Source organism: Penicillium odoratum, assembly GCF_028828045.1.
Source record: "Penicillium odoratum strain IBT 22623 chromosome Unknown utg000005l_segment0_segment0, whole genome shotgun sequence".
NCBI classification, from domain to species: domain Eukaryota; kingdom Fungi; phylum Ascomycota; class Eurotiomycetes; order Eurotiales; family Aspergillaceae; genus Penicillium; species Penicillium odoratum.
In genome coordinates, this window is record NW_026643147.1 from 7,500,617 (window position 1) to 7,523,476 (window position 22,860).

A 22,860-nucleotide genomic window follows, 5' to 3' on the forward strand; every position below is an offset into this window, starting at 1 on the left:
CGGTATATCCATCGTTCATTGCTGTCTTTTGTCTTTACTCGGGGACCCGCATAAATGGGTGGATTGATGCTCCTGATGAGAATAAGACTGGGGAGAGGTGAATTACTACCAGGGCGGCAGTTTATAGATCAGTCATAGTATAACTTGTATGTACGTGCCTGCCCAGGTTGATTATTGGCACGGATTATGATATCTGTATATCTATCAATTCAACATGATTATGATCTCTCAGATTCCAGAACTACTTGGCAACCCGGAACATTCAACTTTGTGCTGGATTCAACCACCTTGCCAGTCTGGATCACTGGCTGGGAGTAGGTGATCCCTTTCTCAGACATGGCTCCAAAAGTGTTGGCTACCGTTTCAAGATGCTTTGCTTCTCCATGAAGTCGAGGTTGTGGTTCTTCGGCATTTGATACTATGCCAAAGTGATATGAAAGCCCAGCCTGGCCGCCAACTTCTACCGATTGTGTCGGTTCCACCGCGACAAAGAACTGAATGAAATCGCCTGCATTGGCAACTTGGGAGAGGTGGGACAAATCTTCTCCGATCAAACCATTATCAAGGAATAATGGCATCTCCATGGGTTCTTCTGAACTGGAGTCTGCTTCGAACAGTTGGTCCAGGTCGGTAGCCTTATGGCGAATGATAGCTGGGAAAGCAACCTCTGGATCCAGGGAGAGAAGACCCTGCTTTTTTCCCCAGCCACCTCCACCACTCATGACGTGGTGCAATTTACCTCCCCGAGATAAGGACTGAGTGAGTTGATCTTGTATGGATGCATTGGGATCAGCAATCTCCACGTCTGGGGTCTCCACCAAAGCCCATACAGAAACTCTTCGGTCGGCGATATTATGTTCCTCGATATAACGTGGAAGCTCCTTCTCAAGCTCGGTGGAGGCAGGCATGGGCTCATCTGAAGAACCGTCAGTTGACTTTGCCAGCTGTCGTAAAATATTTCCCATTCCTGTTATCACCCTTCGTCGTTGAGTCACGGGCTCTAGTGGAAGCATCAGCCTCGGGCGAATACTGTCCTGTCTGGATGTGATCACGCAGCTCGCGAGGTCCGCAGACTTGTCCATTACATATCCATCGTTGCTCGCAACCCAGCGCATGCCTGTGAATGTTCGTTCATTTCCATTGAGAAAGACGGTATTGGTAAGGCGCAGACCAACGGCGTGAGTGGACGTTCTATCCCGAATGGAGATTGTTAGACTGGGCTCCTCGCCAGTTGGGCTTCCGATCCGGCGAGGCGGAGTAGCTTTCCATTGCACATTATCTTCTCCAACCATTAACATGGACACGCCATCATATTCTCCTCCAGCAATAGCATCGGGGGTGGTCCCTGGCGGACGTGTTGCACTGTTCGGAATCCGGTCAACCACAGCTGTGATTGTATGGAGAGTCTCTGGTCTTTGGGGGGTATTTCGGAGTAGTTTGCTCATAAAATTGCCAAGGAATGGTGATGTAGGATCGAGCAGGTGGGCGAGTTTTGGTGTGACGAGCAGTAGGGGGACGGAGCTTGGATTGCGCTCGTAAGATACTGAGGGCAAGGACGAAATGATATCATCCGAGGTCTGTCATGTTACATTAGTGAGAAACATACGAATGGGGGTTGCAATGGCTCACAATGGCTTCCGGTGTTCTGGTGAGCCAGGTGTAAGCGCTGTTCCATCGCCTTCCTCCGGTATGGCTTCTTGCGATAAACGAAGCTCGCAGCAAGCTGGAGCCACGCAGGTATCGTAAAGCCTGATTCTGGACGACCCTTGCTGGCATATGTACGAAGATTAGTGAGTGTACTGAATTGTCACGGAAATCCAAAATTGGAGTGGAGATCGGACAATGCGGAAAAAGTCCAGACCGCCAAACTTTCCATCCACTCTCCCGCATCTCCATGATGGTTCGAACAATAGAGAATCTTTTACTATCTTGTACCATTGAGGGATACTCATCATTATCTAAACATCTTCACGGAGCTCCTCAGGTTCAGGACAATGGTAAGTAATTCTATCAAATGGAAATAAAATCGTCCGATGGAGGCCTGCACCGTGGGGGTATTGACAGGACAAAAAGGAGAGACAAAATGTGGGATATGTATGTGCGACACAGTCGACCGGCGATCTATGCAAAGAACATAAAAAGGGATAAGAGAAACACGCAAAAAGATAGACAAAAAAGATGGTACAAAGACGGTTCGAAATTGCAGAGATATCGACTCCAGCCAAATTCCTTGATTCCTTCCCAGTGACCGTTGTTGTCTCCAGGCCATTTTCTTAGGATTCATCGTAATATGCAAGATTGTGTTTCCCGGCAGAATCGGCATCAAGTTCATGTCACTTTAAGCACCCCGAAGACATCACGACCTGCGTCACTTTCAATCTTCATGTTGGGGCGGGAGCGCTTCTTATTCGGGTTGACGACGACCTCACCCCAGTGCTTGGGTACCGCACCACCGGAATTCGGGCGACTGGTTGTGGATGCCTGATCAGAAGTCACAACGAGATGTGTACTTCCATCGTTTGTGGTGGGTGATGTGGAGGTAGATCGCGGGACATGGAGGGTTGCATGCGGTTGGAGATGGGGTTGAGGTTGGAGGGACCAGATATCGATGACAGAGCTGAACGAAATGGGACGGAAGGTCAATGAAAAGACAACAACAAGAAAATCATGGGGATCAAGATCGAGGACTCGACTCACTCTGATGTTCTTTGGCAAATAGCATCCAAGGCCTCTCTTTCGCGCCTCACATACTCCGGATCCGGCTGATTGGCCTGTTGGGCTTGATTCAGCGCCCCGTAGCCATATCCAGCCTGGTAAGGATCCTCATCTAGTAGGCGAGAGGACTCGGGCTGAAAGAAAGATCTGTCAGAATACAATCCAGGTAATGCGCATCGCACGGGTTGGTATGCGCATCGGACATCTTAGTCCCGATCGTTCAGCATCAGGACTCACCTCGGGAGATTCGTGACGGTTGCCGCCTAGGCAAGAGGCACAAATACCCATCTATAGCGGTGGGAGTGATCTGAGATCTGACACCTATTGTTGGAGGGGCAAGATGCGACTAGCACGGGGTGTCAATCACCTCTCCGTTGCCGATACAAAGGTGGGACCCCGATCCCCTCGATGGGGGTGGATGGGAAGATGAAGGCGAAGTTTCGAAGAGCAAAGAGTGTGGGATTTATTGAAACGAAACAGTTAAGGAAAGATGGCGCACAGAGGTGGAAAGCTGGGGGTAGAGGAATCAAATGGTTGAACATCGGTTGCGGTCGAAGATGGAGGTTGGGACGTCCGTGCGATGTCATCGGGCCGTGGCCGTAATCCGTGGAATTACCGTTCATAACCTCTTTTTTTCCCTGCATGTTCCACCCCCCACACAACGCTTCATTTCACGACATGTTTAGCTTACCAGAAGCTAAGCGGTATGCTGGATGCTCCGATTGCAGTAATGAGTCCCTATTTGCTAACAACTCCCAGGGTGCGCCGCGATGAGGTCCGGTCTCCGGCTTCGTCTCCATCTCTATCTCCAGTCGACGAATCGGATCTCCAAGATGTTCACGTACGCCTAGGGAAATTGCTCAACCTTGAGGGATTATTTGGAGCCAGTGCGACCTCAGAAAAAGCAAATGATGTCCTTGAGGCAGTAAATGATGAGAATGAGGACGAGGAGCAAGAGTTCGAATTCCGGCTGTTCAGCGCCCCGGCAAACCTCAAGGACACCGCAGAAGAAGCCGACGAGACCAATACGAAGACCAAGAATTCTTCGATTGAGAGTGAGAAACCGATTGCGGGCACACAGAAACTGCGAATAAGACTGCGATCCCCAACACCAGGCTCGGGCGATCCCTCGCAAGCCCGATTTGTCAAGGCTTCTCGGGGGTGGCAGTATTACTTTTCTACTCCTTCACTTTGGGGTGCAAACCTCGAGTCAGCAGATGAAGCCTCTCTGGTAGAAAGAAAAAAGCAATTTGAGGATATTGCCGTAACAGGAGAGCATATCACGACCTGGGCCAAATCTCAGCCATGGGTGAGTCCAATCGCCTACACTTTTCATCAGAGTTTACTGATGCCCTTTCCTAGCCTGGTTGTCATCTTCCTTGGAGAGTCATTCATCTTAAACGCCACCAAACAAAATTACCCCGGAAAGATAAAGATGTTCCCATATACGTAATCGAGGGCGAACCGCCATCCAAGTCACCCAAAACTCGCAAGAAGCCGGGAAAGAAACGACGAGTTTTACTTCGGAAACGCGCGACGGCTGCTTTGATCGCGAAGGAAGAAGATCAGGCTAAGCGGACCCGTAAGAATCGCGAACGAAAGATCAAACGAAGGCAGAAGGCTCGAGATGAAAAGGCAGCTGCAATGGGAAACAAGAAAGAAGATGGTGACACTTCAATGGCCGATGCTGATGGCGAATCATCTGGGGAAGATTAAGTGCGTCACTACCTTTGGTTCCATTTTACAGTTGCTGTGAAGCTTGATGAATACCCTGCATGAACCTACTCCCGGAATACAAGTATGCATGAATAATGTACATATGTAGTTGTGATATTCCAGAATCCATTCCTAGTGAAAGTTTCATAGATGCAGTTTTTTCGGATGTCTTGACAGGCAGAGGTCGCAAGAACTGGCGAGAAAAAGAGTTCTAATTTCTATACAGCTCAGGGCTATCAACTGATCCCGGTAAAAACCGTTGGAGCGGCGGCAACTGTAACCACCATATCTAACATCTAGCCCCGTTGAACTTTTAGTATAGGATATCATTGCCAACGCCGAAGTAAGACAGCGCTTCAAATTGGTCGTGAGAATAAATTGATTAGCCCAGAGCTTTCATGGCGAGCTCGACACTGGAAAGCAAACGTCAATTGTTGCCCATACCGGAAATTTTATCAAGAGAGGGGAGATGACAACATACACAACAAATGTACCCGCGGAGACGGGCATGGCTCTCAGTAATGTGGGACCAATACCCTTCCAGAACCCACCGAGACCTTCAATGGCATAGGTCTTCTTAAAGCAGTCACGCATGGTGGCGAACTTCTGGTCGGCGCCAAATCCATCGGTCTGCATCTTGCTTTTCACGACGTCAAGAGGGTAGCTAGTCAGCCAAAGCGCCTCACCAGCGAGACCACCATATGTGGCGACCTTCACAGCGCCAATGTCCTCGCGCTTCACGTTGTTACGCTTCGCATCTTGGTTCATCATGAACTCAAAGGCCATGAACCAGGCTCCATATGCCTGGGCCTCACGTAGGACAGTCACCGCCTGACCCCGGAACAGACCACGTATGGCACCCTGGTGAGCAGAAAGCTTCTTCACACAGTCAATGGGGCCGGAGTATAGGCGACCAGCACCATGCGGCTGCGCTTGCAGGCGAATACGGACGTGCTCAATAGGACCGGAAAGAACGGAGTTGGTGACACCAGCGAACGAACCGGCCATGTAGTACTGTGTGTAGGAAAGGGCGCTGTTGGCATATTTCTTTTGGTTCAACTCTTCGAGCTTTCGGCGGGCTTGGTGGAAGGCTCCAAATTGCACGCTGACCTATAAAGGTGGTCGGATTAGATCGATGGCGGGGGCAGCGTACAATAAGATTTGCGACATATTGACTTACGCAGGCACCAATTCCGATTAAAGGAGTCAGGGTTCCCTTGTAGAAGGCTGCAGGGCCTTCATTTTTGAAGATCTGGGTTGCGCACTCTAGCGCACTAGAGTACTGGGTAGTTGTTTGGAGGCGGACCTTGACGATATCTGGGTGGGTTAGATGGCTTCAATGGGGGATTGGGCGTCACTAACCAAAGGGTTGACCTAAAGGAATGTTAGCAACGGCACTGATCATCAAAATACCAAAAGTGTAAGACACGAGACGCAATAGTCAAGACTATTTCCGGGGTCGCCCCGGAGTTCTCGTGCGGGGGAGGAAGACATACCCAGAAGAACCTGCGCCATGCCGCCCGCGGCGCCGGAGGCCAGATCCTTGATGGTGCGCAGAGCATCAGCGCCCTTTTCAATATCGTCGAATGCTTCAGATTCCATGATCAATTGGTTCAATTGGTTGGAAAGAAAGAAAGATGTTTCCCAAAAATAATATCAGGGACAAGGGCTCTTATCGCGATGGCGCAATCCGCACTTCTGATTCGATCGTTTCGCCGACGGGAAACGGGCAAGTCAAAATGGTCTGTGCTTACCGACTATGATTTACACTGTGGAATCGATTTACTTGAAGTATATCAACTAATAGTGGTCTGAGGCATCCAATGTTCAGGTCGGTGGTAAATCTTACCTGGCGCTATCAGTGCGTACCTATTTTATAAGGGCAAAAGGATACTAACATTAAAATGGTAGAAGTCAGTTTTCCGCACGGCGCGGAACTTTACCACGGAGCAGGCGGGTTCTGTTCCAAGCTTATATCTGATCCACTTTGATAGTCCACAAGCTGATAGCGTGGGTCGACGCCTATATTGGGGAGTACTCGTGTGGATCAATTGATGAACATATTCTTTGTAGCCCCCCAGCTGCCTAGGTCAACTGATGGAAATTGATCAATCGGGATATATATTGAATGCTCCAAGACTCCAAGGTTCCACTATTTAGCACCACGAAACATCTGAACTTGATTCAAACGTTGGATATACTATCATACATTTACAAAAACAAAGAACTGTTTGGCGACAACGAATCCAGATCAGATTCCCCAACAAGCAGCGGGAAAATCTTCCGGATTCGATCCTCAAGGACGGCCTCCTCAGCCTTCCATCTCCTTGACACCTCAGCCTTCTTCTTAGCATCACGCGCACCGCCATACCAGGCTTTCGGAGCTCGTTCAAGACTTTCCCTTTCTTCCTTCTGGGAACGCCTAACAAGTGCCGATACCATGGTCTTCCAATTCTCAAGTCCGACCTTCAGACATTGCGCGCATTGTGCACGCGCAGCCTTTTCGTCAGAGCTCAGACTCAGCATCGTCGACTCGGCCATCTCGACTGCATCACGCGTCCAAGCGAGGCCCTGATCATGGGACGAGGAGGCGTAGATGATTTCCCCAATATATGTCATGAGGCCAGCTTCATCACAGGGGGAGCTCGCTGTTTGGTGAGGTGGGACATCACCTGATGAGAGAGGCGGTGGATATTCGACGGGGATGAAAACGGTTTTCAGGGTTTTGAAAAGAGCGGAAAAGGGGTCGCTGGAGGATCTTGTGGGGAGTGCAGGGAGAGAAGCTTGGGAGAAGGAGTCGGATGAGAGAGGAAGGGCACGACGCGCCTTAAGGATGGATGTGAAGATGGAGAGCGCGGCAGGGAGGTTATGGTGGCGAGCATTGTGAACAGCTAGTGCAGTTGACACTCGCAGAATGTTCTCAGATGGCAGACCAGAAGCACTGCTTTTAAGCACGCCGGTTTTGACATCCACGATCTTGCTGGCGTCGCCTTCGTATCCACCCGTAGCAATATCCATGGCCCAAGTATACATATCGCCTGCCGTATCCGGCAGACCCTTGAAGTCCAACCAATCGGCATAGGCAAGTGCAGCGTCAAGCTTCTGTCTTGTGTCGAATCCGTTTGTCGTAAGAACCTTCATGTAAAAGGTTTCGGGCGGAGGTGATGCAGGCTCACAGTCCTCCTCATGAATCTCCTTCTTTTGGCCAGCAGGCATGGGCTTAGGTCTGGGATTGGACGGTCCAATGACATACTCCGCCGGTGCAGAAATCTTCTGCTTGCGATCCGTCACCCAGCCATCCAGGTTTTCGGCCGCTTTTGCAGCACCCATAAGAGCCTGGAAATATCCCCGTCGCCAGGGCTCACTTTTGGCCGATACATCTAGACCTGTGCGACCAACACCTTCGACAAGGAGACCACCCTCATATTGTTCAACAATCCCCTTGCCTTCACCTTCCACATCCTCAAGCCGCTCCAGTAATTCCGACATGTATCCGGCTACCATGGGCCAATTGGTCATCAACTTGCCAATGTAATCAGGATGCTGGAGCGCTTGTGCAGAGCGCAGCGACCAGCGGCTTTTCCAGGACCATTCCGGTGGTGTGGGCCATTGGTGCTCGATATCTTCTTGATAGACGCCGAGTTGGATGATAGAGAACAGGATCAAGATTGCGCCGAATGAAAGGCTAAGTTTTAGGCCCCGGCCGAAGCGGCGCTTATAACCCTCGCGACTTTCGGTAGAGATGAGTCGGCCAAAATGCTTGCGCAGGTGAATGGAGAGTGGCGGCAGCGGTCGAGATGGGGCTAGCGGTGTTAGGAATGGTAATTGAGGCCGGCCGGGTGGTGGGGAGAGGAGAAGTGGTGTGCGGTTTGTGAAGGATCGGAGGCAGATATTGGGGCCATTCGTTCGAAGAAACAGTCGAGTGTGGGTCGGTATTCGACCGATGGCATTTCGTGGTGGTAGCATGGTTCCAACTACCAAGAACGCATCGCGTCTATTCCAGCATTTTCCCCGATGATGGTCGAGGACTGAAAGCGGTGAATAAATCACGTGCAGCAGAATCAAGATTCAAGCCATACGGAGTTCAGTGGTACAATGAACTCACTCTGAGAGCACACTTAAAACTATAACCCAGTCAACACAGAATGTTTCAGATGTTCCAAGGTTTAGTGGATTAAAAATGGGATTGTTCAATGTCCAAGCACTTGGGTGATGTAACCTTCAAATGTGGAAGCGATTGGCTGCGCTCAGGGTCCAGGCAGCGACCCCAGAGTCTCGTATTTTAGTCCACTCGCCTATCACCGCTAGGTCGCATTCTCAACAAACATACACAATACAACATTAGTCTGAAGGTGGAAACATTGTTTGTATTATCTGCCCGACTTTGTTTCAAATTAAGATATCTCGCGACATCAAGGCACACCAACTCCTATGGCATCTCTTTCAGGTTGGTTGGTTACAAATTCGTGCTAGAGGCTACCAGCTGATATGCTTGCAAAAGATTCGAAACTGAGAAGAGACTCCCATTTTTGTTTCCTTGACTTACCATTTGAGCTTCGAAGCAGAATAATCAAATACACCATCATCTCTACATACTCTACAAACGAGCTCAAGGCTTTGGAAAAGCTTCAACACACTTGGCCTCGCACGGGATGGGAGATAAAGCCACGGGACTTCACTATCAATTCTACTGGTCTCAAATCCCATTCTATGACGTTGTTCAATTTTCTTCTGGTGAATAAGCAACTCCCGCGTGAGGCGCTCAGCATCATTTTTCGGCATGCGACTCTTTGCATTCACGTGCATATCCCCAGATACGGACCATTAAGCACAATCCTGAAAGACATAGTCAAAACTTATCGCATCGTTCGCGAGTATTCAATGCTACTGAAAGTAGCACGCGATATCACCTTGATCATTGAGCCACAGCCTGTATATAGTCAAACACTTCGACATAAAGTAGCCTCTATTTTGGACGCAAGATTTGGTCACTACATAAGTATTTTTTAGGCTCCTTTATTAAGCTTGTGCATCGAAACTACATTTACCAGTATCGCTCAGCTTGCTACATGGAGTTACAGGATTGTGCCTTCTCAAGGAAAACGACACACTGATCTTAAGGCTCTTATCGATCTTCTTGTGCAGTTACCCGAGAGCGGCACACCCATGAAGATTATTGCATATCTGTAGCATTTGTACCGGCAAGATCTCGCAATTGTCCTCGGTTTACTGAAATTGCGATGTGGGCCCACTACGTTGGAGGAGGTTTGGGCTGTTTGGCATCCATATAATATGGGCCATGAAATAAACTACCATGATCTAGTGACATCTGCTGCGGAAAAAGCTGGATGCATGGAGATTCTCAGTATTACTCAGGAATTTGATGTTGATGAGACCGATGAGGGTGATGTTCGTGGCACTCAATACATCGGGAGGAGCCGAAGAGCATTGACACAGAATATCAATCTTGAGGTACCTAGGCAGAGAGTTTTCTGTCCCACTTCTTGACTGATCCGATCACCATCATTACCGGATATTTATAGAGGGAGATTTCAGGAGCCACCGCACGCTATAATGAGTATCTTCCTGAAGAAATTCCCGCAAGCTTGATCAAAGTACCCGGAGAATCCGCAGACGGAGCCCCCAAGACAAATTCTTTTTAGAAAATCAATATCACGATTCATCTATTACTGCCGCCCCGGTCCTAAATCTCTATATCTAGATAGCCCTTTTTGAATCCATTTGATCCCTTATTGTAGCAAAAAATTAAAGAAGAGACCAGCACTTGAAAGCAATAAGCCCCGCTCAGCCTTTTTTTTTAGTGCGTCATAATCTAGGACAAGGGACACCTGTTCAAAAATTGCGTTGACTGCACCTAGACTCTCTTCGGGCATATAAGCGCGGAATAAATGGCGATGGTATTAGGCGCGCTGTATCAGAGTCTAGGGATTTTGACCATGAGATCAAATATATCGCTCTTGTGCTTCTAAAGCGGCTGGTGATATATTCGAGTGGATATGTAGTCTACGGAGGCGAGTAGCGGCCATGCGGTCAGATCCCCAAAACCCAGGCAAAAATGGTAAAAATAATAGAAAATTCAAAAATACTGAAGGGCCGAAAACAGTTATTTACAAGGGCGCAAACGACTGTGCATACGTTACATAGTCCCTAAACCTTAGTACATATGTCAGTTCCCGCCTAGTCTAGGTTAATTAGTAAGTAGATCTTTAAACTTCTAAAGTCCTACAAGATTAAGTTAGTGTTATCCTATCCCTATAGATATAAATAGTATTATAGATATTTTTAAGGGTATTTAGGTCCACTTAAGAAGGGACTCGATCCCCCTTAGTGGGAAATAAATCATGGGTCAGGCAGTCAAGTTTCAAATGAGCCTAGGTAAGTATTAGTACTGGATAATACTGAAACTATGGATATTTTGGTATAATAAAGTACAAAAATAATGATCTGACCACATGGCCGCTAGTCGCTTCCGTAGTAGTCAGAGATTTAGCTATGGCGGCAAGTTGCATGACTAGCCATCACCAGTATCGGACAACATTTAGAAGTTGAGTGCAGTTGCAGATCAGATAATTCAAGAGAAAAAAAAAAGATCCGATCCTTAGATCATGCCGAAAGACGAGCCTTCGCTCGTCGATCACGCATCTCAGCCGCACAATCATCTCTATTATAGATACTGCTCACAGACGGATGTTTCATGACAACCTGGGCCCACACGTAGAATTTTGCCGCTTTTTCTTCCAAATCGGTTACCATGGTTCTTGGCAGTGACGCATTTTCGGTGTAAGGCAACGTGAAAATCCGCAAGATAAAATAGGCCGTCAGGACCTGCAAATTGTGTCATCAGTTCCGGACTTGTGTTGTTCTCAGAGGAAAAAACCGAAAGGAGTTGGAGGCTTCAAAAGAGCAGTAGATTGTTTACCTCGGCCATAGTCAACATGTCACTGCCACCAAAGAAAGGGTTCGCGTCTAGCAAGAGAGGCTCGATCTCTTTGATGACGGCATCAGCAAAGCGCTTGCCGAGCACTTCGGCTTCTTCATCGACTTTAGCTTCGATCGCCGGGTAGTAGTAGATATTAGCCTTTGAAAAGTACGTTCCGACAAAGAAGGCGATTCTCTTTCGCATGAGGGCTCCTTGGATTTCCCCAGTGCGCGGAGTCAAGTGCGTCGATATCACCGAGTCAGCCAGAAACTGCGCGATAATAGCCGATTCGAAAATGATTTGTTCGCCATAGGCCAATGTGGGGACTGTTCCATCAGGGTTTAGTTTGAGATACGCAGGAGTTCTCGGCTTGCTATAGTCAATCCTTTCCGCTTCAAATGGCATACCCAGCTCCGCCAGCGCAATGTGAAAACCGTGTGCCCCTGAGGTCACGATCGTGTGAGGCCTTAACATCGACTGCAGGTACTTTCATCATCTCGTCTTTGATCTGTTCAATAATCATTGCTGTAGGCGTTCAAATTGAAGGTCTCCGTTATAATGTTTGGGATGCCGACAATTTGTATGTGTTCTAGAAAGAGCTCTGGAGAATAAAATCAATTGAGGATTGCAGCAAGTTTCAGCATCTATATATCATGTAGTTCCAAACAGTCTCTGAAGGAGTGTATAATGACGTGATAGGCTGAAATGAAGACTGAGCGTGGATGTTGGGCGGCCCAAGATAAGGGTTGAAAGCCATGGCGATGTACGGGATGGGCGAGGGTCATCGGGAAAAGCCGAATTACTGTCGAATTAGAATTGACTTTAGCCTCTTGTAACTGGGCTTATCGAGTTGGGTTTTATGCGGAAAATAGACTAGATACCTGATACTACCCGGAGACCTGCCTTATTGAAAGGAAAAATATTCCTCTTTTTCCTCAAATTTGAAATCATATCGTGTTATATGCAATGGATTGCACTTTCGATTTTCAGTAGACGATCAGTGAAGTGGGGCCAGGGTGTCCAGATAGGCTAACATACATGGATTCAATGTAGCTGGTCCTCTCTATAATCTTGGCTTTGTTTACATTCCTTGACCCCTTTAATAATGTCTTCCACAAAACGGCGAGGTGCCGAGTTTTTCGCGCCTTCTTCAATGAGGAAGGGAAGATTTTGATCCTGATAGACATGTTTGAGATCAGACATCCGACCCGCAATTAAGTCAGTCTAGATCTGATAAGTCAACAACGCTGCAGATACTTACAGTTGCTTAAAGGTCATAATGATATTTATCTTATATACGTTCATATATCGACTCCTCCGCGTCGATAAACTTGTCAATATCATCCTCTGATCCCCTTTCATTAAAGTCGTTTCCGTACTCCACCTCTCTTAAGCCTTGAGTGGCCAGCCCTAGATCTACCATTCCATTAGACAATGCCTTCTCAATCTTCGCCAACTCCTCATTTTGACCTTTACCAAAAGCAACCATCATATCGTAAAAGCTAGTAATCTCTTCATGCGACTCTTTCTCGTCTAGCATCTTTCTTTCCCGTAAACGCAAGAAACAATTCAACGGGGTATTGCCAAAATTGTCCGGAGTGCTGATGTCAACGTGAACTTTGTCTGGCCCACTCTGACTGATGAGCCGCATCATCGCAGAGTTTGAGCGCAATGCGGCTACGTGCAGAAGTGTTGCGCCGTTGTCAGATACAAAGTCAAGCCTAGCCCCCGCATCTCTGAGCACGGAGAAAGCAGCGAGGTTGTTGTCCGTAGCTGCCAAACCTATTGAGCTGCTGCCCCCTGGCCATGGCAACTCCATGTCGGCTCCTGCATCAATTAACGCTTGGACCGTCGCCGGGTAACCCATACTTGCTGCTCTGTGCAGAGGAGTCACACCCGCGGCGCCATGTGTACCTGTACTGTCCACGACAGCGCCATAGGCTACCAGAAGTCGGACCATTTCGGCACTCGGACCCAACGCAGCCAGTTGTAGTGGTGTCACGCCATCAGTCTTGGTTGCATGAACATTACTACCCGCATCGAGTAGGTGCCGCGCAATTTCCACATTGCCTTTCAGAGCAGCGGCATGCAATGCTATTTCCCCACTAGAACAATTCAACCCCGTATCAGCACCCCATTTTAAAAGTAATCCGACCGCTTCCCGATTGTCCATCAAAGCTGCCCACCAGAGTGGCGTGTTTTCGAGGTTATCTTGGGAGTTTACGTCTTTCCAATGGTCCTCTACCACCTCCTCCAAGTCTTGACCGGACATGCCTTGAACAGCTCGATGCAATGGATTAAATCCAAGAAGATCTTCGCCCTCTTTCATAACGTCGTTCAAGATTGTATCCCGGACATTGGCTCCCGGTTCGTTCGGCCAGAGAATCTTTCTCCTATATAAGCTCGTAAATGCAGCTCTGTTGGTAGATAAGCATCAGCCTCATAATATTTTAAAGTTCGTCGATGGAAGAAATTCATCGAGTAATGGGCATGCTTACCTCCCGTCCTCATTCTTCCAAGTCAAGTCTGCCCCTTGTATCTGAAGGAAACGGACCATGTCAAAGTTTTCCCGCTGAATGCAATGCTAATTAAATCACAATAAATTATTAGTTAGTATATATTTCGACACGTGAAGTTCCGAAAAGCGTTGTCATGAAGCTATCTTGCTCTCAACTAGGGGGGAAATACTTACAAGAGCCAAAGATTGACCTCTAGGACTGACATCGTAAATTGACCCCAGACCACGCGCCATCCAGTCCTGAAGCTGTGGAATAGTACCTTGGAGGAGGATGTTCCAGATGTTAGCATCAGGACTAATCACGCGCGGCATCCTAATCGTCCATGATATGCCTGTACCACTGATGTTCTTCCATTTGCTTGACACATGTAATGCTCGGGACAACGCCCAGTGGGGGAAGAAGTAGGTGAAATGACATGACGACGACTCTGTCTTCTTGCATTGCGAGTAGTTGCAAGGTCGTTTTCCCAACACGGGTGTGCCAGAGTAGCCATAGAACAGCTCTCCGAGGGTTTCACGAAGCCACCGTGGCGTCCGACTGGCGGTTCGGACGTAGCATTGGCATTTGCAAAGCTGGGAACATTCCATGAGCGAAAAACTTGCCCCTATGCGCAAGATTTGGTTTCCTTCCATTCTTTGTCTCTGTGTGCCAGACGTGGGACGGGTATTTGATGGCCATGTAAGTTGGTGTTCTCGTATACTCGGAGGTGGGTTGATATTAGAGAACAGTTCGTCGAGTTGCGATTGTATATGTTGCATATTGTTATCCATCTTACTTGACGCCTCCTGAATCCTCATTGAGCAGGACTGTATGTCGAGCAATACTCTGGGCCTATAGATATCGCATACGTGTCAAATAAGATCCCGGCTTGAATGCCTTGCAGGGGCATTTTTGCGGCTGTCTTCCTCTGAAACACGTAGATAACGCACATTTGAATGCCCCCAAGCGCTACGATAGCGACTGAAATTTTATCGCACTGATCTTTTATTTTGCTTCGGAGTTCCTGCACCTTCCTCGCTTTCAATAGCCACTTGTGACGCGAAACTTTCGGGTTACCATTTTTGTCTAGCGTCCGGCTGCTTTGACGGAGCTCCTCATTGATGAGAGTATCTAGCTGGTCCGTTAAACCCTTCGCGCTGTCAATAAATTGCTTAAATTGTTGAATAGGAAAGCCTATACGAGCAGTAGCGGCTGTCACTGATTTATCGTGAATAGCACCAAGTTTGTATAGGCAAGTCAACAGATATCGCAGATCCGTAATCTGTACAGAAAATGGATTCAGTTCGGATGTACTTGTAAAAAAACGTATGGATTCAAGCGATCATACGACCAGAGTGTGAGATAGCAGTTTGCATCTCTACTTCACCTACAGGAGAATGGACTTACCTCATTCATAAGCCAGGCGAGTTCCTCAGGAGCACGTCTCAACTCAAGGAGCTTATCTACTCCAGCACCTACAGATGCTGTGGCTTGAATGACCGCAATAATACCCGCTGCGATTGACAGTGGGTCTGCCATGGCGAAAAAGCATCTCCTGCTCGAGCAGTTCTTCGGTGGCTTCAACAAGGTTGTTGTTGTTTTTTAAAAATTAAGGAGAAAATAAGAATACTCAAGTTGAAAAGATCGACATTCTAATTGAAGGAAATAATTTCGATTCTAAGCCCTGATTCGAACGATATTGGGGCGATTTTAGGCAACTGTAAATGTAACCTCAGCGCAATACATAGTTGGGTATCCATTTTGCGGGGTCATAGCCCACTGACCGCGGGGTTATTATTAGTCAGCCTCCCTTGCGGGGGTAAGTTCTAGCCTTTGCACACAGTTAAACCACTCCTATATAACCTTAGAATCCTCTATTTTCGCATGATCATAGTTATATCGCCTTGAATATCGAGCTTTAAGGGTAGGGTGTCGCTTAACGAAGTTTGTAGCCTAATTTCGGCCGACCGTTATGATCGGGGTCTCTCCACGCTCTTTTAGCAGCAAATTGGCTATACCTGCCACTATAGAGGGTCGTGGGGTAAATCTACGATTGTCCATAGATATTATTCATTCATAAAGCGATATCTCTTTGTTTTTTGGTCAATTTACTGTATGTGAATTTACGCGTGAATTCGCGCGAGAGATATTCCCCACAAGACGACTTGAAAGTGTAGAATAGGGTGTATTATATATACGTGTAGCTTCGCGCCTAGACGGTAAATTCGTGTATTTGATAGCTTGGATAGCTATTAGAATTTTACCCTCCTGCTCTGTTGAATTTCGAGCTTTTTGGGTACATTTTGGTGGCATAGTGGGTGGTCAAAGGTGGTGGGGTGGTATGGAAGACGCAGTTTTGATGGGGTGATCAGCCCGCTTGTGCGGTCAGCTTGCTTGTGAAATACATTGAAATACATTAATTTAACATATTTCACAAGCGGGTCGTGCACAAAAGCGGATCGCGCATCCCTAAACACCATAGTAAATGCGATTTAGTATCTTAAAGACAGTTGTCTAAAAGAACTTTTCCTTTCAGTATAGTTATTTTTATATGATATTGGCCTACTTTAGGGAGTTTCGAGAATTTTAATGATCTCACGTCTGCAATATATATATTTTTCCAGTTCAAGGGCGTAATTTTTATTAATATGATAATATAAAGAATCGATTTTTTTTTAAAAAATTATTATTAACATCTCAGAGTCCTTATCGATGTCTATCGGTAAGTGCTGGAACTGATGAAAAATATAGTTGTTGAGATATCGGAGTAGTAAATATCGCATTTACTATGGTGTTTGGGGGTGCGCGATCCGCTTGTGTGCGCGACCCGCTTGTGAAATACGTTAACTTGTGAATTCCGATTATATAATATGAAACTCAAGCTAAGTAAGTTAACTAGTCTGAAAAGAAAAACTCCTGAGGCCTTTGCTTCCGAAAAGGCAACTCCAGCGAGCTGCCCGCCCCGCCATGGCCATAGTTCGTGGGCTCTCATTGGCGGGATAATGGCCGGCATGGGTCCCGAAGCATCTAACACTGCGGCCTGCCGGGGCTTCGCAATATAGCCACCTCTGTGATTAGTAGCTGAATTTATTGGCTACGAGTATGCTGAGGATAGATTTCTTCTTAGAGACTCTAGCGTAATATGTTGTCTTATCCGCAAGCCAAAAAAAATCTGCATAATTACTCTCCCCCTGAAATTATATTGGTTCGGTCAACAACATAGCACTATAATTTAGTCCACAGTCGATACAACAGGAATTTCAGCAATCTGCAAGTTTTCAGAGCCGTACGGGATCAATAGGACCTGGATTGGCTCGCCTGTCACACGCGGCTTGACAGGAGGCAAAGCGGCCGTGCCCAGTGTATCTGTATAATCAATTTGCCAGAAAATCACCCAGAGCGCAACGGGGGTGTTTTCACACGTCCAAATAGGATTTAACAGTGTCTGATCGGGGTCGTACAGCTCCTCAACGGTCAAAGAGGTTGGGTAGATCCCGTAGCGCCACTCGGAAGACGAATCTAGGACCCAATTATGAGTCTGAGTTGTAATTTGATCACTCGATAAAGTAGTCAGACTGGACTAATTAAGTGGAGAGTCGTAAGATGCGTTGTACTCGATGTCCAACGCGCAGAGCAATGGGACGTAGTATATAGCTACGGAGCCATTGCGAGCATCACCGACATGAATTGCCATGTCCAAATCAACCAGAACTTGAGTTTCTCCCTTGTAGATTTGAGACATCTGAAGATGCTCCAATTCGGGAGACAAATGAACAGCTTTGCCATTGTTGATACGATAGCTAGAATTAGCAGTCGCCCATGACGGAATACTGACTGCGAATTCGAAGGACGTGGCTGCGGTGATGGTGTGGGTGAGCTTTCCGGAGAATGGATATGCAGTGGTACAAGCGATAGTCACATTCAGCTCATTCAAAGAGGATTTAAGCGTGGTTGGTCCCAACAGCGCATGGATAATCTTAGAATCACCCTGGCGGACGTAGGAAGATGCGGTGAATTTCGGATAACCCTGCCCATGGTTGACGGTGCATCATGGAAAATTGGGCTCAAGTCCATATGTGTTACCATCCGATACGACATTATAGTATGGCTTCGCTGTCAGGTCTCTGGACCACGGCTGATTTGTCTGTTGGACGTATTGATGCGCCCACCCTATTAGATTCTCCTTCAGTATTATTCCATAGATGAGATCCAGAATCCTCCAGCACTGAAAACCTACAATTGGATGTCTCTGCAGCAAAAAGTGTATTGTAAGCAGTGCGTTCCGATGTATCGGCATAATCACCAATGCCGTAAAACCGTTCCAGGTAGCTCATGGAAAACATCATTTCAACAACCATGCAGGTTTCAGAGCTGAGGTTGATAGTCAATGCATGAATGCTAAAAAAAAGGCGTAAATGAAGATTGCTGTAGAGTTAACACATACCCTCGTTGAGGGCTCAACCAGCCCAGATGCTCATCCGCTGTAATACTTCCCGCTCTGGAGGAGTGGTACAAAGTTGTCCAATTAACAGCTTCCGATGTTGAGTTAGCAATATATCATCTTCAGTAATTCGGTAAAGAACGGTGGGATATCGTAGTTTTTCATCAGCTGCGATTAGCTTGGCAATATCTACTTAGGAATGGACGTAGACACTCACCCTCGGCTAAGTTCACGCCATGAGTAAAGCCACTTGTCTTAATATATGGCGTGCCTACTGTAGGGAATGCCCCTCGAACCAAAAAGGCAGTCCAGTCTCTTTCGCCCTTTCGGGCACCTGCAAACATAAGCTCCTTTGTCTCCTAAATTATTTTCGAGTTATTGCGGGGGTGATTCTCGTAGAGCCGTTGCAGAGCCAAGGGCAATTCATGCTTTCTTGAAAGACCAAAACCATACGGGTCAAAGTCATCTTCCTCCGATTTGTGTTCTATTAGGCCTATGTAATTGTTTATAAGCATCTCGTGTGCGAGCACGGTGAATTTGCGCATCGCTGTCACGATGCACAAATTATGTGCTACGGGTGAAGTTGTCGGACTGGCGGACATATCTGCCCACTTCGCTCTCTAAGATCCTTTCTCTTTATGTTTAACATATCCACTCCGACAGATTTTAGAAGCAAGAAGGAAGAACGGTACTTTCCGACGCGAGAAATTCAATTGTCTTGTTCCTCCATAGCCGCCTGTCGTGTTCTAGTAAGTAAGCTTTTCCAAATGAGCATAGTACGTTTCTATCGATTTTGTCAAATCTCCTCCATGACTGTGCAATGTAAGCTGAGTTACTGGTATAGTGATCAACGTGATCAGGAAACTTTGCGCAAACCAACGAACAGTGAATCTGTTGGTTATAAGGAGGGTTGATGTCGCGAAAAACAAATGGCATTGAATAGCCATAATATTGGACAGGCGACAGGCCTACAGTGAAGATATGCTCTGTATCTGACCGCGAGTTAAGGGTGAATGTAACAATTGATCTCTAGACATATGACTGGGAACTTTCTTGACAGTAAAGGCCTCCTTATTCCCTCCGTGCGAGGCTACACTATACGGGTGAAAACGTGCTTCCTGACTTTGATCGTAGCTTCAAAAAGAGGGGCTAGCAGACTTCTCGCTGTTCTGAATTAGTAATTTACACAATACTGAGAAAAAAGCCGAATTTAATTGGTTGACAGACTCGAAGCCCAATTCCGGCCCAGAAGCTGGATTGGGACATTCCCCTTTCGTTTGCACCAAGCAAATGAACCCTGGTCGTGTAACGTCACTTATTATGTGCATTGGAGCTACAATGCTATCACCTAAAAGCCTAGATTAAGAGCTATAATCTCTGCGGGCAAGTATACTTGAATGAGTCTTAACGTTCATATCCTCCGTCGTCTTCGCCGCGCACACGTGCCAAAACAATCCTCCCCTACCTGAAATCTCCGGTGCCGCTCCCATTTAGTCTACCATGACATTGCTTGAGGCCGTGACAAGATCGAAATTTATTGAATTATTGATTTGATGCGCTTTCAAGATGACAGTCCGTCCTTTGAAACACCCAAGAAGAAGTTCCGTTGCTAGTCAGTTTCTCTGTGTGCTCATCGAACTCGCTTGTAGGCTCGTCAATGATAAAAATTCTGCCAGGTAAGAGAATCATACGGGCAATGCAGAATATTTGCTGTTGGCCATTGGAAAGGAGGGCTAAGTTGATCTTCGCGTTCAGGCCAGCGTTGTCTCAGATTTGACTCCAGAGCCCGACTTCTTCCGGCGCAGAGATCAGCACTGAATCATCAACCGTGAATGATGTTCCCAAAGAAGGGTTCTTACGGATCAAAACTGGATGCATTAGGGGACTTTGAGATAATAGGACCAATGCCGAATTGAGTTTCTCTTTGGGAACAGTTGAGGTATACATGCCGTCAATGTAAATTTCGCCAGAAATGATTGTCGCAAAAGAGAACAAACATGCAAGTATAGAACTCTTTCCAATATTGAAAGTCAGCTGGATCTCGTTCGAACGGACATTTCTAATCTTATCTTTCAGTTCGCCGAGAAATGCCTAGCTTCTGTCCACTCTCCAGAGTAAATGATGTGATTCTCATGTATTCAGTCCGCGGAGACAAAATCTTGTCCGCGGGAACAAAATCTGTCGGTTGTGTCCCGATCAGGCGCGTTATCAACCCGACCCATAAGTTTCACTCAATACGCACGAGCGATTGCGAGCATATTTCAGCCATTCACAATAAAACCCTAAACCATCCTTACGCGTCCGAGGAAGCAAAATTGTATTAGGCTTACAAGCATTTCTGTTATGATGTAAAGCTGGTGCAGATCAGGAACCAAACACCTACATCGAAACTAGTTCTCAGGTGCCTATATGAACGCCTAGGATTGGTGGGGAATCGGGTATCTTCTCCTCGTATGTATCGCCTCATTTATTCCGTCTGGTACACGAATAATCAAACTTTCTTTGAATTAGAGCAGATCATGTTCTCGAAAAAGTTTCAAGAACAAGAAATCTGATGGAACAACTTGTCTTTCCTGGACAGATATACCTCAAATGCTGTTCCTGTGCCTGACTCTTGAACATGCAAATAAAATCGAATAGAAGATACAAAAATACTGGCCAAACATTGTGAGAAGAAGATATTTTTGTCTTTTTCCATTATAGTATCCTCTTCAACTATAATCTGTTGGATCCTCCTCAAATTTGAAGTGTATTGTGATTCAAATTTGACAAATCACCATGTTCGAGATGGTCGGGCTATCACTTCCAAGTCGAGGTAATATTGTAGATTTTAACATTGACGCCCTTAGTAGCACCCCCAGTCGACACGAGATGTGTGTGAATTGCATCGCTGCTTGGGAAGATCTGAGCCGTCAGGGTGGTCTCACCCAGCCCGCCGAAAACTTCCACACGAGACCGATCAACAAAGATGCTCAATTGCACATTGTTGTTAACGTCTGGTTTGAGGGGACCGCGGTAAACGCTTGCAAAAGTCTTGTCAAAGACACGTCTCCAGATTTGGTGCGATCAAGGAATACCTGCTTGTTGACGAAGTCGTAACCGACAAGGGTCTGCTCGGCGGAATCAGTGGAGGCTCGAACGGCAATGGCAAACTCCGAAGCCGTCGAAGCAGCAGAGAAGTTCAGGTCGACCTTGATCGCATCTCCAGTGGTGCCAACGTTCACGATGCCCATCGGGACAGAGTGATAGGTATGTGAATATGCCGGCTGCTTGTTTATAATAGAAGACCAGGCTTCCTGGGGCTCTTGAATGAGAGTCACCTTGGCACCGATCGTCTCAAGGGCTAGGTGCCGAGGAATAGACATGGTGCTGCGCCACGGGGTGGTAGGAATATTTGCGCCATACTGCCAGTTATTCATCCACCCGAGGTGGACGTGGTCGTCAGTAGTTGTTCCGACAAGCGCTGGCATCCCGTTTAGGACTAGCTTAGTTTGGGTCTGGGGGCATATCCTCCAGACCTTCTGCCCTTTTCTCTTTTCTCCCCCCATACCCAATATCACATACGTTTTGTGTGAAGCTGTCAGCCTACATACTGTAGTCATCTTCCATCTTCCCCGCTTGGGGCCTATTGGCGCCAAGACAAATGTATCTACTTCCCTTGGCCTCCACTTTACCCTGGACTGCCCCTAACGACGCCCTAAAAACGCGAAGCTACTATCCAAACACACTATGGCACTTTCAGAAACTCTTGAGACATTCCTGCAACATTGTGGAACCTTCATCGGGGACAGACTGGAGGCAGCCCCCTTCCAGACCTTCCTCATACTAGCCTCTATCTGGATATTCTCGATTCCTGCCATTTTATTGATTACAATCCGCTATTGGCCGTCTAATTCCGCCAATGACAGACCTCAGCTCCGATGCCGCTCATGCGGGAGCACCGATATGACCGATATTCCCAGTGTTGGGATCTCAAGCCCAGGCCCGAGTGAGAAGATAGACTAGATCTTGGGGGCGGAAAACGCCACATGACATTAGGGGCGGCTGATCACCAGACTGCTTAGGCGGAATGAACACAAGTTCGCCGATTAAGATATACATTGTGGGGCCTGTATGGGGCCTACCCGTTAATGGGAATTCGGTTTAGTCGCTTCATACAAGTTTGTTTCGCCTCTTTTTACGTTTTCCAGTCTGAGCTCTTTTGACAATGGGCAGTGTACCCAAAGTAGAATTAGGGTGGAGTGAACTATTGTATCAGTTTGTCGACTTATAATGTGCGCGCAGGGTTTTTCTCGACGACTTGGACTGCTTGCAATGAGGAAGTTAAGGCTGAAGGAAAGACCAGTGCTTCGTGTGAGGGGTATGGAAGCAGTGATCAGGGTGGTGATGTTTGTCTTAGTATCCGTGCTACTGGATGTACCTAAATTGATTAGGTAGGATTGGTTAGGCGTGGAATATTTGAATGACTGAGGGGTATAGGGCTGAGTAGCTGAATCACTGATTATTTGCTTTTGATAGAGTAGTATTTTAAAGGCGCAGAAAGAAGGTTT

The 22,860-nt window shown here is 47.0% G+C and overlaps 10 protein-coding genes across 10 annotated transcripts; 2 read left to right on the forward strand and 8 right to left on the reverse strand.

The window, feature by feature from the left end:
• Nucleotides 1-218: 218 nt before the first annotated feature.
• On the reverse strand, nt 219-1,776 carry N7520_008411 (uncharacterized protein; the record flags this gene model as incomplete). The annotated part of the gene is made up of 2 exons (XM_057142345.1): nt 219-1,577; nt 1,630-1,776. The coding sequence occupies 2 exons, from the start codon at nt 1,774-1,776 to the stop codon at nt 219-221; spliced, it is 1,506 nt and encodes a 501-aa protein (XP_056996351.1).
• Nucleotides 1,777-2,328: 552 nt separating this feature from the next.
• N7520_008412 (uncharacterized protein) lies at nt 2,329-3,003 on the reverse strand (the record flags this gene model as incomplete). Its single annotated transcript, XM_057142346.1, has 3 exons — nt 2,329-2,698; nt 2,752-2,849; nt 2,953-3,003. The coding sequence occupies 3 exons, from the start codon at nt 3,001-3,003 to the stop codon at nt 2,329-2,331; spliced, it is 519 nt and encodes a 172-aa protein (XP_056996352.1).
• Nucleotides 3,004-3,393: 390 nt separating this feature from the next.
• Nucleotides 3,394-4,431, forward strand: N7520_008413 (DUF2011 domain-containing protein; the record flags this gene model as incomplete). Its single annotated transcript, XM_057142347.1, has 3 exons — nt 3,394-3,419; nt 3,475-4,024; nt 4,078-4,431. 3 exons carry the CDS (start codon nt 3,394-3,396, stop codon nt 4,429-4,431), a joined length of 930 nt encoding a protein of 309 aa, XP_056996353.1.
• A 382-nt stretch (nt 4,432-4,813) lies between these two features.
• Nucleotides 4,814-6,033, reverse strand: N7520_008414 (uncharacterized protein; the record flags this gene model as incomplete). Its single annotated transcript, XM_057142348.1, has 5 exons — nt 4,814-4,844; nt 4,913-5,541; nt 5,612-5,748; nt 5,794-5,805; nt 5,928-6,033. The coding sequence occupies 5 exons, from the start codon at nt 6,031-6,033 to the stop codon at nt 4,814-4,816; spliced, it is 915 nt and encodes a 304-aa protein (XP_056996354.1).
• A 609-nt stretch (nt 6,034-6,642) lies between these two features.
• N7520_008415 (uncharacterized protein) lies at nt 6,643-8,397 on the reverse strand (the record flags this gene model as incomplete). The annotated part of the gene is made up of 1 exon (XM_057142349.1): nt 6,643-8,397. The coding sequence occupies one exon, from the start codon at nt 8,395-8,397 to the stop codon at nt 6,643-6,645; it is 1,755 nt and encodes a 584-aa protein (XP_056996355.1).
• A 1,326-nt stretch (nt 8,398-9,723) lies between these two features.
• On the forward strand, nt 9,724-10,094 carry N7520_008416 (uncharacterized protein; the record flags this gene model as incomplete). The annotated part of the gene is made up of 2 exons (XM_057142350.1): nt 9,724-9,903; nt 9,975-10,094. The coding sequence occupies 2 exons, from the start codon at nt 9,724-9,726 to the stop codon at nt 10,092-10,094; spliced, it is 300 nt and encodes a 99-aa protein (XP_056996356.1).
• A 961-nt stretch (nt 10,095-11,055) lies between these two features.
• Nucleotides 11,056-11,845, reverse strand: N7520_008417 (glutathione S-transferase family protein; the record flags this gene model as incomplete). Its single annotated transcript, XM_057142351.1, has 2 exons — nt 11,056-11,277; nt 11,372-11,845. The coding sequence occupies 2 exons, from the start codon at nt 11,843-11,845 to the stop codon at nt 11,056-11,058; spliced, it is 696 nt and encodes a 231-aa protein (XP_056996357.1).
• An 817-nt stretch (nt 11,846-12,662) lies between these two features.
• On the reverse strand, nt 12,663-14,477 carry N7520_008418 (ankyrin repeat domain-containing protein; the record flags this gene model as incomplete). The annotated part of the gene is made up of 3 exons (XM_057142352.1): nt 12,663-13,764; nt 13,870-13,955; nt 14,064-14,477. 3 exons carry the CDS (start codon nt 14,475-14,477, stop codon nt 12,663-12,665), a joined length of 1,602 nt encoding a protein of 533 aa, XP_056996358.1.
• Nucleotides 14,478-17,101: 2,624 nt separating this feature from the next.
• N7520_008419 (uncharacterized protein) lies at nt 17,102-17,967 on the reverse strand (the record flags this gene model as incomplete). The annotated part of the gene is made up of 3 exons (XM_057142353.1): nt 17,102-17,444; nt 17,484-17,896; nt 17,953-17,967. The coding sequence occupies 3 exons, from the start codon at nt 17,965-17,967 to the stop codon at nt 17,102-17,104; spliced, it is 771 nt and encodes a 256-aa protein (XP_056996359.1).
• Nucleotides 17,968-21,109: 3,142 nt separating this feature from the next.
• On the reverse strand, nt 21,110-21,675 carry N7520_008420 (uncharacterized protein; the record flags this gene model as incomplete). Its single annotated transcript, XM_057142354.1, has 2 exons — nt 21,110-21,343; nt 21,388-21,675. 2 exons carry the CDS (start codon nt 21,673-21,675, stop codon nt 21,110-21,112), a joined length of 522 nt encoding a protein of 173 aa, XP_056996360.1.
• Between the last annotated feature and the right edge of the window lie 1,185 nt (nt 21,676-22,860).